The sequence below is a fragment of the Halichoeres trimaculatus genome, unplaced genomic scaffold, assembly GCF_033239565.1.
Source record: "Halichoeres trimaculatus isolate MK-OKI-2021-1 unplaced genomic scaffold, fHalTri1.1 fHalTri1_scaffold_14, whole genome shotgun sequence".
Taxonomy (NCBI): domain Eukaryota; kingdom Metazoa; phylum Chordata; class Actinopteri; order Labriformes; family Labridae; genus Halichoeres; species Halichoeres trimaculatus.
The window spans coordinates 7,099,605-7,118,508 of record NW_027437192.1 but is presented as its reverse complement, the minus strand read 5'-3'; the positions used below and the strand labels follow the sequence as shown (position 1 = coordinate 7,118,508).

The following is an 18,904-nucleotide window of genomic DNA, read 5'->3' as shown; positions in this document are numbered from 1 at the left end:
ACGCCACCTCGTCTGAGGGTGCGCCACATTGTAATCCCAAGGTTTTATCATATGTTGCCGTCTGATTTTTCATTTGTTAGTGATCTTTTGTTGTTTTATCTGTAGATGCTCACCTCTAAATTTAAAAATAAATGCTTCTGTTGTTTCAGGGCACTGCTGGAGCAAAAAAAGTCTTGGTGGAAATGGGAAAAACAAGCGTGGCGGCCAGCAGCTCGTTCACCTACGACACAAACCTCACACCGCAGATCACAGGCATGAGTCCCAACACTGCTACTGTGACAGGTGAGGCCTCCCTCAACTCTATTTATGCATAAATAACCTGTTGACGCTCAATCATTGAGGAGGGTCAGTAACAACCAATAGAATGTCCAGGTTTGTGATAAATGTTAGAAGATGAAATCTCAACACTATGGCTGCCTTTTACCTGTAGAAAGAAAAGGGTAAGGTATTTATTTTCCAAGACACTTTATAGCTTATTTTTCTTGCAAACAAAATGCAAATCTTTTGGAAAACTATGGAATAAAACTTTTAAACACCATCAATACAACAAAATTGTGTCGTCAACGAAGCTGATTGATTGAGACTTTCTAAAAGTTGAGGGAGTTTCATTAAAAATAAGAGATTGTTTGCAAAAAAAACTCACTTTGGTCTCCTAAACTCAACAGAGGGGGAAGTAAATACTTAGAAAGCTGAGTGCCTTAAGCCAGATATTTTATCTATGAAAGTGTGCCATGATGTCATTTACTCTTTCAATAAAACTCAAGGGAACGCAATTTGAGGGAATTAGGGAGAAGTGGGAAAAGTATATTTTCCCCCAAATTCACTCCTTTTGTGTCAATTTTTTAATTTATTATTTTTATTGTTGTCATCCTTGATTACTTGCTGTTCTTGCTGTTGCTAAATGATCTCAAATAATGAAAAAAATAATAATAATAAGAAGAAAGTTACCGAGACCTGTGATTATTTAATTTTATTGAAGAAACTTTTGCAGGATTGAGCAGATATTTTTTCTAACTCGTGTCACGAGTATTTGGAGCATTTTAGAGATCAGACTTCCTGTCATCAGTTCCTTATCAGTGTTGTTATGATTTTACGATAGCAAGTGACAAGATTCTCAGTAGTAGATAAAGAAAAGTTGCCGTAAACATCAAACCCCTGACAGACTGAGTTTGCCTTTTGTCGTTGTTTTTGTCGCTAAGGCCTCCTCTGATTGGCATTGTGAGATATGTATTCTACTGTAATGTTGAGTGCTTGCATGATGAGGTATACAATGTCTTTATGTCATATTTTTCATTTTCTGCAGCACTGATTTGTAACTATAACTACATTCTTTCAACTAATGTGATGCAATTAATCTCAGTCGAGCCTGTTAGTTTGTGATTGAATGCTTTCCCGTGTGTTGATGGAAACAATTTTTCAGCGTAACTATAAATGTCAGACAGAAAGAGTGAGAACTTATTATGGTATTATTGTTCACACCTGATCTATGGGACACCTGTCAACAGGATCTGAGAAGAACACGTGGAAACCTTTCCCGCTGACTTCACTTGTTTTATTCGAGAGTCCTGTAATGTGGACTCGCAGGTTTTTTCTGTCATTGTCTTTCACGCTTGCTTAATATTGAGAATCTGAGCTGAAGACACGGCCACGTAATTACAGAGTGCGTTGAAAGTATCACAATGAGAAAACCTGTTGTTGTGCAGGACAGTGAGTGGCACTATTACAGAGAAAGAGGAGTCAGAGAGGTGACAGGTGCTGATTATCACATCACTTTAGTGACAGAAGCTTCTCAGAGGAGAAGAAATGTTGACTCTTCATCTTTTTGTCTTCTTTTGTTTAGGAGAACAAGTTCTCACCATCACGGGTTCAAACCTCAGGGTACAAAGTGATGAGAGCATGGTGCTCTTAGGAGGCAAAAAGTGCACGACTGTGACGTGGACAGCAACAAAGATTGAGTGCCGACTTCCTGTGCTGCCCCCTGACACGTACAAGGTGTATGTACAAGTCGGCAACAACGGATACCCAATAACAAGGTGAAGCTAACGGAAAAAATTGTCCTAAAATAGCAATTAACAGCAATCATAATAAGCCATAGCTTTGATGAGGATTGGCGCTAGTGGGAAAAAAAACTGGGGGCATATCACTGATGTTTCTTTACCACATTTTTGTTTTTAAGGACTGTGACCTCTTTTATTGGAATCTAATTGGGTCAAAAAATTGAATTTGAGGTTATAATTCAGAGTAGAAAAATCAACTTCAATCTAAAATTCTTTGAAGTTATATTCAGAAAAACAGACACAAATCTGTGGGGGGAAATGTCTGTTTTTTAAATTTTTAAAGTCATTAAAGTTAGAGAAAGTCAAATAAATAAAGATAAGACCTCAAAAACTAATACAGTAATGCAGATCATTTTTAATGTTACACTTCACTTAAAGCTCTTGTGAGAGCTGAAATAATATTGATAATCTTTCCTTAAAGGGTAAGTTTGGTTTATACAGTTTTTAGATTGTTTATAGAATGAAGTAGAACAAAATACTCACCCAGAAGGCTTTCCTGATCCAAGCAGTGCTTCAGGAGATATTTAGATCCAAAATCGTGCAGCGGACGTCCGTATAATGGGATCCATCGGGGCATAGACAGCGCCGCTCTTAAAACTGCATTTATCGTCCAAAAACTCGTGTTTTTCACCAATATTCCATCATGGTCCGCTCCGGGTTAGTCCTCTGTTGCAGTCTGTGTCACGCCAGACAGCGCTGTACTCTCTGGAGAGCTGACTTCTTTCTTTGAGGGGCAAACGTAAACAAAGTCTTCGCCAGTTCAGAGGTCATTACAGCCACACAGCGCTATCTGGAGTGACACAGACTGCAGCAGAGGACTAACCCGGAGCGGACCATGATTATACGTCCGCTGCCCGATTTTGGATCTAAATATCTCCCGAAGCACTGCTTGGATCAGGAAAGCCTTCTGGGTGAGTATTTTGTTCTACTTCATTCTATAAACAATGTAAAAACTGTATAAAACGAACTTATCCTTTTATCACCAGGAAAGCAATCAAGAACACCACTGGCCTGTTTTATGAATTTTGTTCAATAATGTTTAAAGCTTCCAAGTGTCAAAACAACAAAAAGTTTCTTTTTTTAACCTATTCTACAGCCAAGATTTACAGCAAGTTTAGAGATTACAACAGGATGAGAAATTTGTTCCAAAAAATATGAGTTACTCACAGGGGCTTTAAGTCAGTTATTAAACCAGGTGCTTACAAGCCACATGAGGGACAAGGGGTGTGTTTGTGCGGGACAATGTGGGACACGTTTGTACAATGCTGAAACATAGGCTAAATTTTTAAATTATGTCCACCTAACCCTGAAATATTAATATTTCTAATGAGACCAAGCTTATAATTATATGAATAACATGAATTTGATTTGGTTGCTCACAGTTTGCACATTTGTGCTTTGTTTTTTGGAGTTTTTCCAACTCAAAAGACAAGGAAATGCATTTGTCACAGGAAAATAGTACTCATACAATCTATTAAAAAATCAACTTGTAAAAGTTCAAAAAAGAAACAACAAGTTTTTCAGAGCTTGTGACATACCGTGATTGTAAACATTTAGAGTATTGGCAATTTTTTGTGTTCTGCAAATCTGCAATTTGGTGTCTGAGGCTTTTACCTTACGGAGGACACAGTCGACAGGTTGATGAACTCGCCACATGTGCGTTTATATTGATGGACAGCGGGCAAATGTCATTGTAATATCCCTTTAACAGCTATTGGATGAAAATCATGCTTTCAGACTTTGGAGGGCAAGAGCTGATCAAATGCGAGACACTGTCTCAGTTTGCGGGACGTGGGAAAAATGATTAAAACCCTGTGCACCTGGTCACCCTAACAATAAGCACAGAAAGATTGTGCATCACAGTCTTTTATTTCATTCTCTTCTTTTTCATTTCACAGCAACGGAGTGAGTTCTACTGTCAAATACATCCTGGAAGTCCACAGTGTGTCCCCAAAGTTCGGCTCTTTGCAGGGAGGATCTAGGCTGACTATTACAGGGTCTGGTTTCAGTACCACTATCTCTGACAACAAAGTGTCTGTGGGTAAGCAACAGGGGAGCCAACAACGGTTATGATTACTAAATTAAAGGGGAATGAGAATACCTGCTGCTTTTCTTACAGTTTGAAACAATCTGTTGTTTGTCCACTGACAGGAGGAGCTGAGTGTGAAGTGAAGACTGCCTCCAAGACTGAACTGCAGTGTGTTACACAGTCGCAGGAGAAGACCCATGTTGTCTCCAACCAAGGATCACACCATTGTAGGTTTAGGTTTTGATCCATTTTGCAGGTCTGAAGTAAACCTGAGTGGAGTACAAGCAGGACCTGAACTGCAAAAAAGGAAATCTTATCAAGTGTTTTTGTCTTATTTTAAGTTAAAACAGACAAACTACACCTAATATGAGCCACATGCAGTTGGTCAGTCCAGAAAAATATCTTGTTTTAAGTTGTTTAAAGAGAAAATGAGGTCTGAGTTGCTCCGAATAAGTAAAAAAAAATTGCCAATGGAACAAGAAAAAATTGCTCAAAAATTTACTTACTTGTTACAAGCAATTCAGACCTCATTTTTGTCTTTAAATAACTTGAAACAAGACATTTTTTTGAACTGGTCAGGTGAATGTGGCTCATATTAAGTCTAAAAAGACATTTTCTTCTTAAAATAAGACAAAAACACCTGATAAGATTTCAGTTTTTTGCAGTGTGTTGTATGAGAACTGCCTAACTGAAAACTGCTGAAAAATGATCTAAATACACAAGAAAGAAGTTTGACCTACACGTTTCACGTTTCTCCACAATGAGATTTATCTGTGATGGGTTTGCAAAAAATGTAAATTGATCGTTCCTTCACAGAATTGATTTGTTTTACTAAGTTCTGTTTTTTTTCTGTGTGTTGTAGCTCTTGGAAAGGGTTACGCATGGGATCCGGCCACGTTAACAGTATATACTGGAGACACAGCAAAGTGGAACATAGAAAATGGAGTTAACGTAAGTTCATGGAGGACACGGAAGTCATAGTCAGTACTCTGAAAAGCAGAGCTTTCACGCCAATTATAACTGTATCCATTTGGCAATAAATGGTTAATCTATGACGAGAGTGTTCCTGACTGAACTCTATTTTTTCAGAAACTCTCGTACCGAGTGTACAGTGTTTCCTCACCAAGTGGCAAAACCTATGAAAATGGAGCATTCAACAGTGGAGAAACCGGCATGACACAAGGTGAAAACACAGGAAAGGAAATGTAGTCTCCTTATTTACTCCTCGGCACCTTTAATAAGATGTTCTTTTTTCTTTATAAAAAAAAAATGATCCTCTGAAAAAAAAGAAAACTCAGTCTCTCTTGCTTATCCCAGGGTCTTTCAGTTACCGCTTCACCATCCCAGGCAATTACTACTACAGCAGCGGAGACGTCGGCGGAGGTATATTCATGAACGCAGTTGTGATAGTCGAGGCTCGTAAGGAGAAGAGCGGAGAGCTTTCTGTTCAAGTGAGAGGCATGGAGGCCAAACATGTAATCGGAGGTGAGTACATTCACAGACAAGATGGTACCTGTGCGCTCCTTGACTTACCAGTAAATCTGAATTATACCAGTAATGCTTCACTCACGTCTGGATGCATGGGTTAAGCAATGAGAATGTAAGTTTGTTAAGTTTTCAGCGGTGAAACTGATGATTTCTGAGTAGATTTAACTTTTTTTACTGTTAAAGTAAGCGCAGCTTAAAATCATTAGTTTGTGACTGCATCTTGCAACCGTGAGTGAGGAGGGGATGCAGTTGATATGGGACCCTGCTGTACTTCTAGATGTGCTGCAGTGGCACAGGTTGTCTGTGCTCCACATGACATGGACTGTTTGTCTGTGCGTCACAGCATGGACTAGCTGTCCGTGCTCCTTGTGGCATCAATCCACTTTCTATTCTCTTTGTGGTGTGGTGTAGTGTAAAAAATGAATAAATATATCTTTTTACACTTAATTTCAAAATTGGCCTAAATAGTGTGATAGTTCAGTCAAAATGTCAATTATTAATATTTTAACCGTGGAGCATCGACCACCAGTCAGTGCCGTGGGGCTCAGACAACCTTTGCCCCCTGAAGAACAATATTTCAATGAGCAGCAGGGTCACATATCTACTGCCTTCCCTCCTCACTCACGGTTACCAAAGTTATGACATTAGAGCTGTTTTTTTGTTGTGGCGGTGCTTGTAACCATGAGTGAGGAGGGAACGCTGTGGACCCAGCTGTACTTCAAAATTTTATTCAATTCAGTAGTTCAAATCTGCTTCAATTTTTTATTATTACATTTACTTAATTCATAAGGCAAATTTATTGATATCACACCTTTCAGTTTTGAGTAAGGTCAACTTATTATGTTTTACAGTGATATGCAACATTTTTTAAATATTACTTGATGCTTTAGTTTGTAACAAATAGGCATTTGGTTTAGGTTTATTTGATTAAAGACATTCAGTAGGATGATTTTGCACAATAATTGTAACTACTTGAAATGTTGAGTTAAATTAACTTAAGTTTCGGATTTCATTACTTAGTTTTTTAATGTGACCAGTTTACAAGCATTTTTCAAGTAAACTCAACTTATCCGGGTTTAAAGTGTATAAGAACTTATTTACTCATTCCCTACTTTAGGATCTTCAAGGATCTCCAGAGCAGCCAACAAGTGCGTCTCCTCCACACAGTGCCAGCAGTCCACCAACACCTCAAACAGCCTAACGTTCAGCTCCACCGCCTGTGCCACCCCAACGGTCAGCTCCATCTCTCCCAACCAGGGAACACACCACCAGGTCATCCACATCCAGGGCAAAGGATTCAGCGACACAGCCTGTGCTAATGAGGTTAGCATTGTTCATATCACTCAAACTGTTTTACTAAAATTGAATGAAATGTGATGTCAGTGATGTTTGAAATGGGAAACAGCCACATTCTTTCAGGTTTTTCATGACTATACATGACAGAATTGATAAAAAATAATCTGTTAATGGTGGATTATTTGGGTGTATAGTAATCTGGGGTGTTAAAAAGAACAACAATGTAGACCGTGACAAGAACTGAACCATGGTTTTTGTGAACCGTTCCATTCCTTAAAATGATGGTTTTTGAGTCACATGAAAGTTGTCTTATATTTCTCAGTCAGTAACCTCACATATTTTTAGTAATATCATGTTATTTTATCCAAACTAGATCAGTGTCTTTCTGACAGAATTCAGAATTTAACAGTGGAGTTCGATCTATCGAGCCTGAGCGTTGTCTTTGTGTCCTGCAGGTGACAGTGGGAGGGCAGCCCTGCCAGGTGATTAACAGCTCCAACTCTGAGATCTTCTGTCGACTGAGCAAAGACAGCGGACTCTCCATTGGTGTCGCCCACCCTGTCGCTGTCAGAGTCAACAACCTCGGCCAAGCCATCATTGCTGTGCGCCAAGAGCTCAAACGCCGTTTTGTGGTTCTGCCTGTGATTGATTCCCTGTCACCTTCCACTGGCAGCACCAACGGCTTCACTCGACTCCTCATCCACGGCTCTGGTTTCTCTCAAGGGCAAGTAGTGAGCGCAGCCAACATGCCGTGCACCGTCATCTCCATCAACTACACCTCTATCGTCTGTGACACCGCTCCTTCTCGGGCGCAAAAAGGTGACGTCGTCTTCAAAATGGGAAGGATCCAGAGCTCCTGTCAGTCAAGCTGTTCCTTTGAGTATACCGCCTCCGTCACGCCTCAGGCCACAAGTATTACCCCGGACAGCATCAATGGGGCGACCACAGCCACCATCTCTGGCACCGGGTTTGGCACAGATAAGGATGACGTGGCTGTGATGGCGAGTGACACAGAGCTGGGCGTCACTGCAGTTAGCAGTAACAGTATTTCACTTAAAGTCAGTGCGCTCCCTGCGGGTAAACATCCAGTCAAAGTGATCGTAAGAAGAAAAGGTCTTGCATCTGGTTCCATAACCCTGGACAGCCAAGCGAAAGCCATCATTAACCCCACGGTGGGCAGCCTGGCAGGAGGAACCAAGCTTGTGATAACAGGAAACGGCTTTGCTCCTGGAAACACCGTCGTAACGATTGGTGGGAAGCCGTGCACGATTCAGAAGGCGACACCTCCAGAGCTTACCTGCCTGACGCCTCCTCACAGTGAGGGGGCAGAGACCGTCAGCATCCAGGTGCTTTCAGTGCAGTATCCTTCTCTCAGCTTCACCTACTCTGGAGACCACACCCCTAATATCACCTCCGTCAGCCCTGCCACAGGTAACTCAGATTCCCTCCATCTTTGAGGAATGTGTAGGAACGGTATCTCACAGAAGAAAAAATAGGTTAGATATTCACCTTACAACACCTGCGTGACATTTGATCTCTTGAAATCACACTCTGTCTGTTTCCCTGAACAAAGACATACTGTATAATGTCTGTGATACTGAATGTAACACTCATAGCACATCAATCCAATCCAGTACCACCTGTCTCTCATTACCTCCCTCCCTGTTTTTTTCCCCACAGGGCCAAGTGGGTCTGTCCTCACACTGAAAGGCTCAGGATTTGGTAGCAACGCTAAGGAAGTTCAAGTCACCATAAACAACGTCCCCTGCGCTGTGTCTGCAGCCTCTGACACAGAGGTTAAGTGCACTGCAGGAGAAAGTTCAGGGGGATCGCACAAGGTCGTGCTGCAGCACAGCGTCAAAGGTTACGCCAAGTCGGATGTCAAGTTCATGTATGAGCTGGCGCTGAGCAAAGTGCAGCCCAACGAGGGTGAGCAAGAACTGCCTGCACATATTTTCATTCTTTCCTGTTCCTGGTGAGGTGGATATAACATGTCAGATTACTAAACAGGAAGAGACTGTGTTGGAATCATTGGCTGTATATAGAGTGGACAGTGTGGCTTTGCTGTTTACCATTGTTGTGCAGCCGATGTTTGCGCAGTAGAGACTAGCCAGGCTACAAAAATTATTTTAATTTTTTCTTTCGAGAGTCTAATCACTTCTTCGCTTTCCCTTTTTCATATTTTACAGTCCCAGAAAAAAAAACACAATAACTGCAGCTGTCAATCAACAATACACCTGACGTAAAGCCTCGTTTTTAATCTCATATGACTAACAAAAAAACATAACTTAAAGATAAAAGCAGACTTGAATACAAGGCAGCCCGATAACATCTTCAAATCACCACAACAATCAGACGTGAGAAACATTTCTATGAGGTGTATTTATTTTTTAAAGTTTGACCACAGCCCATCTGGAATGACTGGAGAGCTGGATTTTTTGACCTATACTGCAGCCAGCCACCAGGGGGAGCAGTTTTTGTGGCGACCTCACTTTAGCTACAATACAATACAGATAGGATATGAATCCAAAGGACACATTACAATATTGCACATTACTAGATATTATGATATGATACAATACAGTACGAAAGGATACTCATCTATACAATATGATACTTTACAGTACAATTTGTTGTACGAAATTACTCTGAACTTTATGCTCAAATATATATAGGACAAGTACCAGAATGTCAATCAGGCACCAGAAAAGTTTGAAGCAGAGATTTATAATCCAATACAAAAACTACAAAAGCACTCAGAGAGCGCAGACCTCCACCAAGCATATTGTGATTGTCACCAACACTTTAGTCCGACTTTAATGTTATACCCACTTTCAGCAGACTGTCTGCTACAATTTGGTGTTAGTTGCAAGTTTGTACAATAATTTGTTTCCTTACAGTGTTGAAAATTATGATGACCCAGCACATATTTCAAATTCAGGATCTTAGTATCCAGAATATTACCAGGATCTGGATCGTACTTTTACATGTTTCAGAAATTATGGTGACCTTGTCTTGTGTTGTTTTACAAAGCAATCCGACCATTTATGGTGGAGTTATATACACGTATGGTGAAAACAGCCCTATCTCACAATGATAAAGAATCCTTTATAAAAGTCCTGGATCCAGACGGTGATCCAGATCACCTCCAAAATTTAGTCACTTCTTTCTTATCTCATTTTGAACATTTCCTGAAAGTTTCATTGAGATCTGTTTGTTACTTTTTGAGTTATCCTGTTCACAGACAAACAAAGAAACAGACAAACTCTCCCAAAACCATAACCTCCTTGGTGGAGGTAATGAGACCATGAGAGAAAATTCTTCTCTTTAGATACTCTTACTAACATATCAGGAAAGAAATTAATATCAAATTATTTTTACTCTTTTGCTGAAGATTAAAAGAGAAGTTGGTTTCAAAAAGAAGAGAATTAAAACACCTTAAAACATATTTATATATTTAAAGCTTTGATCTAAACCAGTGCTTTCTTTAGTTTCTTGCTCCCTCCAGTCCTACTGTCAAATTGTTTTTTTTTTTTTATATTGTCATATGGATTAATTTCTTTCCTTCCTTATGTGCGATTCAGGCAGTTTTGGTGGTGGTGCTCTGCTGTCCGTGCACGGGTCTGGATTTGACCCGCTCCACTCCACTGTGAAGATCTGTGGTGAGGAGTGTAAAGTGAATAGAAACACGTCAACATCGACACGTCTGTATTGCGAGTCACCAAACATCATCGGTAAGCTTTCACTTATTCTTTGTTTGAAAAATTCAAATAAATAAATAAATAATAAAGGAAACAGTATTTATCAGGAAGTAGGTCTGAGTGTCGCCGATGTTTGACACCAAGTGCAAGTCGCCACTGTCGATTCACCTCAGATAGAAGTTCTTTTTTTTCTCGTGACTCAGGGGCTGAAAATAGCAGAAACTAGGCGGGACACATTCTTCCCTGAGTTAAACTTAAAACATGACAGTTTGACCTTTCTTAGAAAGAAGAGGACACTCTGTTTCATAATGACTCACCACTGTTCTATGAAAGTTGCACAAGCGATGTCTGGGGCCGCGTTGGCGTGGTGGTTTGAGCGTGGGTTCCATTTCCTGTCCAAAAAGGCAACAATGCCCAAAAATGGCTGAGAAAAAGGTGTTTCATTTCTTTACTGTGATGAAAAGTTGAAAAATTGTAAAGTTAAAAGTGATTATCTGATCACAAAACGCTCATATTGTTTTCAAGTCTTTCCGGCTCCACCAGAAAAAAAGGCTTCGCGACTTTCTAGTTAAGATTCAAGTGTTGAACGCTTTCTTTGGTGCTTGATGTAAGAATGTGTTCCTGCTGGTTTATAATGTTAGTTCCTGACTCATTATAACAAAGTGAATGTCTAAGATTAACACAAACACTCTCAGACATCCGGGGAATGACAGGCACGTCAGCTCAGACAATGACCTGTCATGGAAATGAAGACATCTTTGGCTGTTTGTTATCTCTGAGCCCTCATTGATTCCTCCCTTTGTTCTGTCTGTCTGGGTGTCCCGTCTGCTCTCAGGCACTGCCTCAGAGCTGAGGTGCCAGGTATCTATCTCCAACAAGAATGATGCTGTCAACATATCAAATGGCTTCACCTACAAATCTCAGCTGACTCCGGAGATTTCCGGGGTTTCTCCGCGCAGGGGAGGCACTGCTGGAGGCACGCTGCTCACAATCAAAGGCTCCGGTTTCAGGTGCAGTGGAGCAAAAAAATCTCAGCAGAGAACATGTCGCACACAGTGTAGAGCCGCACCCAGATCATGGACCACTGGTTGAGAATTAAAAGATCACCTTACGTGAACAATAGCTTTCTGATTACGAGACGCCTTTGCTTTAAGGGCTTGATGCATCATTTTAAGGGGTGCTTCTGTGTACTTACAGGGTTCCCGCGGGTCCTCAAAAAGTCTTAAGATGTCTTAAATTAAAATCCGGGAAATTAAGGTCTTAAATTGTCTTAAATTTGCCGGAAATTTGCTGTAGGTATTAAATTTCTAGAATATCCAAACTTCTAATGGTGTGTATTTGTTGCAGTTTGTTTCACTAATTAAATTGCAGTAAGTAGGAGAGTTAGCTGGGAGTGTTAATAATGATGGTGCAGTGATGCTTTTCAGTATTCAGTTCATGGTCCCCCCCACAAACAAATACATACACACAGACACAACTTGTAAGTTAATTTTCAATTTGCACTTGCTATTGTGAGTAAAAAGAGTTGGTTTAATGAAAAAAAAGAGGTTTTTTTGCCTTCCCCCGAACATAAATCCATACGGGTCAGTTTTGCCCCGCGACACCACAGATGTTACCATTGTTAATAATAGGTTAAAAACAAAGAGCACAACTAGCTTTTTAGTAGGTGTGCTCTAATATAAGTATATAAGACTTGCTTACCCATGATCTTCACTATAGGAAATAAAAAAGTGATTTAAAACAGTTTTCTTCATTAAAACAAGTGGTATATCATAAGATAAAAAGAGTATAGAGCCAAAAAATGTCACATTTAAAACATTGTTTACATGTATATGAATACATAATAAGTTAGCTATGAGGTAAAAAAACATTATTGGGTGATAGCTGTTGTTTTTTAAGTATAAATAAGCTAAGTTTAACCACGGGTCAAATTTAAAAAAAAAAAAAAAGATAAAACACCAGCTGTGAGTTGTGATTATGTTTACAGCAAATAAATTGACTTTTGTTCGTCGGCAGAATGAAGTTTTAAGATCTTAAATCATATTTGTTTTGGTCTTAAAAATGTTTTGAAAAAGCATTAAATTTGACTTTTCAAATAGTGCAAGAACCCTGACTTACTCTGACTGTTTTTATAATTCATCCCGCTTAGAATAAAACTTAAAGATGTAGTTCGACACACATACACCCCCAAAGTAACAGCTCCTTTATTGCTCCCCTCCTGAAAAAGTTATAAAAGTGTCTGTGAAAGATTTTAAAAAGTGTTTTATTCTCTTTAAGCAGATAAATTCCAAATAAACCTAAATACTTCCTCACTTCTTGATACACTAGTTGATGTCAGCATGCCCAGACGGGTGACACAGGCTCCCCAGATATGAAATATAGATTATTATAAATCTTCCAATAAGTCGTCTTCCTGTTCATAACCAGTTGTTTTATCTATCTGTAAATTTAATATTTTATTTTCCTGGTCTCTATCCTTCAGCTCTGACAAAACCAAACTGGAAGTGACCATCGCAGGGTCTGTGTGTGACATTAAAACCGCCACCACCACACAAATCACCTGTGTGACCAATTCTCAGCCACGGTCTCAGGAAGCCAAAGTCAGAGTCAACATCGTCGGCCAGGGCTTCGCCAAGATGGTGAGAGTTCTTCCACTGACACAAGAAGCTTTATGTCTGAGTTTTAGGTGTTAAAGAGAGTTGTCTTACTTCTCTTTTGTTCCTCTTTTCCAGGACAACGCAGATTTCTACTACGTTGATGTGTGGTCGTCCAAGTTCACATGGGGCGGTCTGTCTCCACCTGGGAAGGGTGGGTTTGCCGTCGTCGCCAAAGGACAGACGGTTCTTCTGGACACCAACACCGAAGTGTTGAAAATGCTTCTAATTCAAGGTAGAATTATCAGCCCATCATGTTTTTATGTTTGCTTCAAAATAACTTTCTCCTTCTTGATTTATTCATCTCTCACTTTTTTCTTCTTTTCTTTTGTGCCAAGGAGGGACGCTGGTGTTTGACGAGGCGGACATCGAGCTGAAAGCTGAAAACATCCTGATCACAGACGGCGGTCGGCTCCAGGTTGGCACAGAGGAGAAGCCGTTCCAGCACAAAGCCATTATCACACTCTATGGAGGCCTACGATCACCTGAGCTACCTGTTTACGGGGCAAAAACGCTGGCTGTCAGAGAGGGAATACTTGACTTGCATGGTAAGTTCTTCCCAGCATGGTTCTTAATTTTTATTCAGCCTGAGATTATCTCCTTCAGGATAAAACTGATGTTCAAAACAAACCTCTTTGGATCAAGTGTTCATCACAGGATACGAAACATCAGATTACATCTGTTAGAAAGACTGCAATCCTCAAAGGCCTCTAGTCCTGCTCTCTGTTAAATATTTGTGACCCAAATCTCCCAAAGCCCACAGATTAAATGTCATTATGTCACATCAGAGTGAGCTCAGTTATGTGAGTCTCATGTCCTGCGGGTGTGTAACTCTAACTGACACCTCAACTGCCCCCCTCAAGCGTAAGTCATTGTTGTCAACCTGTTTCTCCAGGTAAGCCAGTTCCTGTCCCTTGGACCCACCTTGCCCAGACGGTGAAGAGCGGATCCAAGACGCTGACCCTGATGAAGAAGGTGACATGGAAAGCTGGAGACCAAATTGTCATCGCCTCCACCGGCCACAGGTAAAACAGGATCTCCAAACCATGGAAGATGAAAACACAACGTTGGGTCCAGACCATAGACTGTACAGAAAGTGGACAGCGTTGCTCTGTCATTTACCGTTGTACGGTTTTGAAGCCAAAATTCCCCCGTCACAGGCGCAGCCATTGGTAGCCATTGTGCAGCCAGAGTCTGTGCAGTAGAGACCGTGAGGGATTCTGGGAGAATCTGAGTGGAGCTGGGTGACAAAAATATATATATTTTTTTTCTTTCTAGAGTCTAATCACTTCCTGACTCTACCTCCCGACAATTTTACAATCTCCCCAAAAAATACAAAAGAACAGCAGCTGTCAATCGTTAAAGGTGGTGTCAAACCTTGTTTTTAACCTCTTATAACTAATGAAAATGAAACTTTTCAGAAAAAAAGAGGACTTGAATGCAAGACAGCTAAATAATATCTTCATATCACCACAACAATCGGACGTGAGAAACATTTCTATGAGGTGTATTAATTTTTTAAAGTTTGACCACAGCCCATCTGGAATGAATGGAGAGCCAGATTTTTTGACCTATACTGCAGCCAGTCACCAGGGGGAGCGGTTTTTGTGAGGACCTCACTTCGAGCTGAGCAAGATGACGTCCATTTTTTTAAAAGTCTAGGGCCATGTTCACACATAGCCGGACATTTTCATAAATGAATATCCCCCCTCTCATTTTTTTAGAAATACCTTTGTCCACACTCAGCGGACAAATCTACCGATTAGTGCGACTCGAGGCATACCAAACCAATATTTTGCAGTGTTTTCCTGACGTAAAACCAGTGCCAGCTGTGATGTTTAAGAACCCAAAACTCTGTTAACCAGTGTCTACACGAAACCATGAATCTGGAGTTTTCCCAAAATCTTCACTTTGGCCAGGGTTTTCAGAAAAAACATTTTTAGTGATGCAAATCTGCAGTTTTGTGCGGATAACAGGCATTAATGTTTAAAAATAAATTCAGTTTCCTAAAAACCCGGCATGTCGCGCTGTTACCCTGTTTCCTTCACTATCCACTGCTCTATCCTCACTAATCAAATGCATAAAAAGCATTACATGACATATAAAACATGATATGATCATTATAGATTAAGAAGTTTCTCACTTTTTATGTTTGCTGAATGACAGAAATTTGTTTTTATTTTCAGTCTGAAATGGGTACAGCCTCTGTGCTCTTACAAAGTCCCCTCCGTATAAACTTTTTTAGGCTAAGGTAAAGTCTTCAAAATACCTGGTTGCATTGCCAGAAATATATTTTTTGTTCTTCTAGGTGTGAAACTGCTTAAATCCATACTATTAAAAGCTAAGGTAGTCACAAAGTTATTCAGCAAAAACAGTATATGAAGCTGTTTCTTTTTTTTTTTTTTTTTTACCTGTTGCTGATCTGACATAAACCAACTTAAGGACCCAGGCGCACGACCCAATTGTACCAAAAATGGCTCTTTGTTTGAGTAAAATGTATTAACAGAAAAACCACAGATAAGTTCTGGCAGTAAAAGAAAAAAGCAACAAAGAAAATTTCAGCAACACCAGAAAAAGTAGTCTCATGAAGTATAAACAAAAACAAGTTTTAAAAATGTAAACAAAGAAAGTACTAACAATTGCACCCTGGATACAAAACTATGACTTCAAGAAACACACAGGGTCAGGACAACAATCACAAAGGCATGAAACTCATCAGGTTGGAAGTGAGGTTTTCTAAAGCAAGAGAGACATTCCTAGAAAATAAATCAGGACAGAAAAAAAAAGATGTGAACTTAGGATAAATGATAAGACATAACGTCTTTGTTTTGAATTTTTGTTTCAGACACAGTCAGGAAGAGAATGAGGTGAGAACAATCGAAAAAGTGTCAGACGACGGCAGGACAGTAACCCTGACTGAGCCGGTCAGCTTCACCCACCTCGGGGTGACCGTGACGCTGTCTGGAACTACGATAGAGGGCCGAGCTGAGGTGGGACTCCTCACCAGGAACGTCGTGGTACGAGGCTCAGTGCAGAAAGAGTGGAGTGACAAGATAGAAGCTTGCCCTGACGGTTTTAACACAGGTACAGTCTGAGAGTGAAGGGCTCTTCTTATTCATGTGTTTTCTCTTACTGCTCCTCTGGTGCCCTGTCATGACATAAACCTTTATCATCTTTGATTTTCTGGATTGAAAAAATGTCCCATCCATAATCATAAAAGGGTTGAGCATTGTGACCTTTATGCAGCCCCTTACGAAAGAAAAATATATTGCAGCATATTGGAAAATATCATGTCATATATTAGGTAATATATTCCCATGTATGAGATTTAGTATGTATATTTTCCAATATATTGCAATATATGGAAAGCGGCAATCATTTGTATATTTTGCAATATATTGCAATATATTTCATGAATATATAATATATTGTATATGTGCCCTCAATATATTATTCCATGTATATCATAATATATCAATAATATATTACAAAAGATTTTAAAAAATATATTGGTACATATATTTTTCTTTCGTAAGGGGCCAGGCGGCCACAAGGCTCTAAAATCCCAGGACGCCCCATTAACTCCCTGTTTTTAATCATACATTTTACATTACTTTTCTGGTGCTGATACAGATACTGATACTTGGGCTTTGGGTATTGACTGATATAGGTACCGATACCGATCTGATACCAGTGTTGAAAATAAACCTGCATGTCCCACTGTGGATTAAGACTGGTAATGTTTTTGGCTAAAAGACAGAAAATGAGTATAGGGAATTACTGAAGTTAATATTTATTTAAACTATGAAATATTTAATTGTTTACCAGCAGAACCTATAGTTTGTATTTAGCAGATACTTTTGTCCAAAGCGACGTACAACACAAGCAACAATTTAGACAGTAGGAAAACCCTATTTAGTGCGACAAACTGCTACAAGTTATTTAGCTGCTAGTGTTTCCATAAAGTGACAAAGAAACAAAGGGTCAGGCGAAGTGCCTAAGTGTTCCCTGAACAGATGAGTCTTCAGATATAATATAAGTAGAAAGGGACTCTGTGGATCGTATAGAGTTAGATAATTTAATCCATCATTTGGGCACAATAGAGGAAAAGAGTCTGGCTAGAGATTTGGAGCCGCGCTGGGATGGGAGCACCAGGGGTCTTTCACAAGCAGAGTGTAGTGGGCCAGAAGGAGTGTAGACCTGGAAGTTATTTTCAATCCAAAACTTTTATACCCTGTAGACTGGTAATGCAGCAAAAAACAAAGAAAGTGCATCAGAGGTATCATTTCAAACCAAGTAGCCAAGAGCACCAGTAAAAAAAAGGCGTACAGCTGGTTACCAGGATCGGCACCATGAATCTGCCTCCTCACACTGATACCGATCCAGCTCTTAGGGGCACCAATACACCAATACCACTGATCGGTAACGGTGCATCCATTTTTTATGTACTGCTAACAAAGAGTGTTTTTCATCCCTGGTGGTATTTGATTTAAAAATCATCTCTTTTGATTATGTCAAGACCAAGATTTATTAACTAGAAAAGCAATTTCTGAAGAAATTGCGCTGTGAATGCAGAATGCTGAAGCAGCTTGCGCTGAACTGCTAATGTAACGAAAGCTGAACCTGAATGACTGAAGATATGTCTGAAAATGGTTGAAAAAGTCTTGAATAGCTTGTGCTCAACTGCTAATGCAGAATGCTGAACATGAATGACTGAAGGTTTGTCTGAAAATGGCTGAATGAAGTCTTAAAATGCTTGCGCTGAACAGCTAAAGCAAAATTCTGAGCAAGAATGGCAAAAGTTATGTCTGAAATCATTTGAATTAAGTCTTGAAAAGCTTGTGCTTAACTGCAAAAGCAGAATGCTGAACATGAATGACTGAATTTATGTCTGAAAATGGTTGAAATAATTCATGAAAAGCTGGCACTCAACTGCTAATGCAGAATACTAAATTAACCTGCCATGAACTCTTGGATGAAAGGAAACTAATGGATGAATCAGCTAAATGGATAAATGAATTTAAAGTTGAAATGGCTGCATCTTTTAAAAATTTGAAGCAATGAATTAAATTTTAAAGAACAGTTATGGAAATAATGACCTGACTGAGGGAAAATGCAAGTCTCATCTCTGAAACGCTGTTAAAATGAAATCCTGCTTGTCCAGTGTGTGAGTTTTTAATCATGTAAGCCTTTTAGCTGAGGCTCATCTGAAGCCAGATGTTGCCATGGTGATCATTGTTTACCAACTGCCATCAGAGAGCTGGTGGAGTCTGTTGATTCCCAACACATTTCCACTGAAATCAGGGTGTCAAACTGTCTGCAACTGTGAATAAACCAAAGGGCCGATCAGAAAAGTGATCACACCGTAGGAATCCTGAGACCCTGAGGAAGCTGTCTGTGTTAATTTCATGTCTAAAGATGCAGAAATAGGCCCATGACAGCGATAGATAGATGAGGGAAATTTGACTGATCTCTGAGAAAACCCCTCAGGAATTAACATTGGAGTACATGGGTGCCGGAGCTGACTTTGCCCGACAGTTGGCCATTTTGTGAAAAAGTGCTCCATCCTTTTGCTTTAAAAACCACTTTGTCAGAGGCAGGACAAGACTACTTACACGCTGAGGGCTTATTTGTGTTGATAGCTCAAAAAATGTGGCCAAGAGAGCAGTTTACCCAGAA

At 39.9% G+C, this 18,904-nt stretch overlaps 1 protein-coding gene across 1 annotated transcript in view; it reads left to right on the top strand.

The window, feature by feature from the left end:
• Positions 1–18,904, top strand: part of pkhd1l1.1 (PKHD1 like 1, tandem duplicate 1) — a 65,886-nt gene that overhangs the window by 25,780 nt on the left and 21,202 nt on the right. The window contains 17 exon segments of the mRNA XM_074687262.1: positions 150–282; positions 1,841–2,033; positions 3,956–4,098; positions 4,209–4,313; positions 4,949–5,031; positions 5,146–5,269; positions 5,404–5,571; positions 6,692–6,897; positions 7,326–8,301; positions 8,551–8,799; positions 10,455–10,604; positions 11,407–11,581; positions 13,054–13,210; positions 13,304–13,460; positions 13,564–13,773; positions 14,121–14,250; positions 16,071–16,309. Coding sequence (XP_074543363.1) covers positions 150–282; positions 1,841–2,033; positions 3,956–4,098; positions 4,209–4,313; positions 4,949–5,031; positions 5,146–5,269; positions 5,404–5,571; positions 6,692–6,897; positions 7,326–8,301; positions 8,551–8,799; positions 10,455–10,604; positions 11,407–11,581; positions 13,054–13,210; positions 13,304–13,460; positions 13,564–13,773; positions 14,121–14,250; positions 16,071–16,309 — 3,598 coding nt within the window.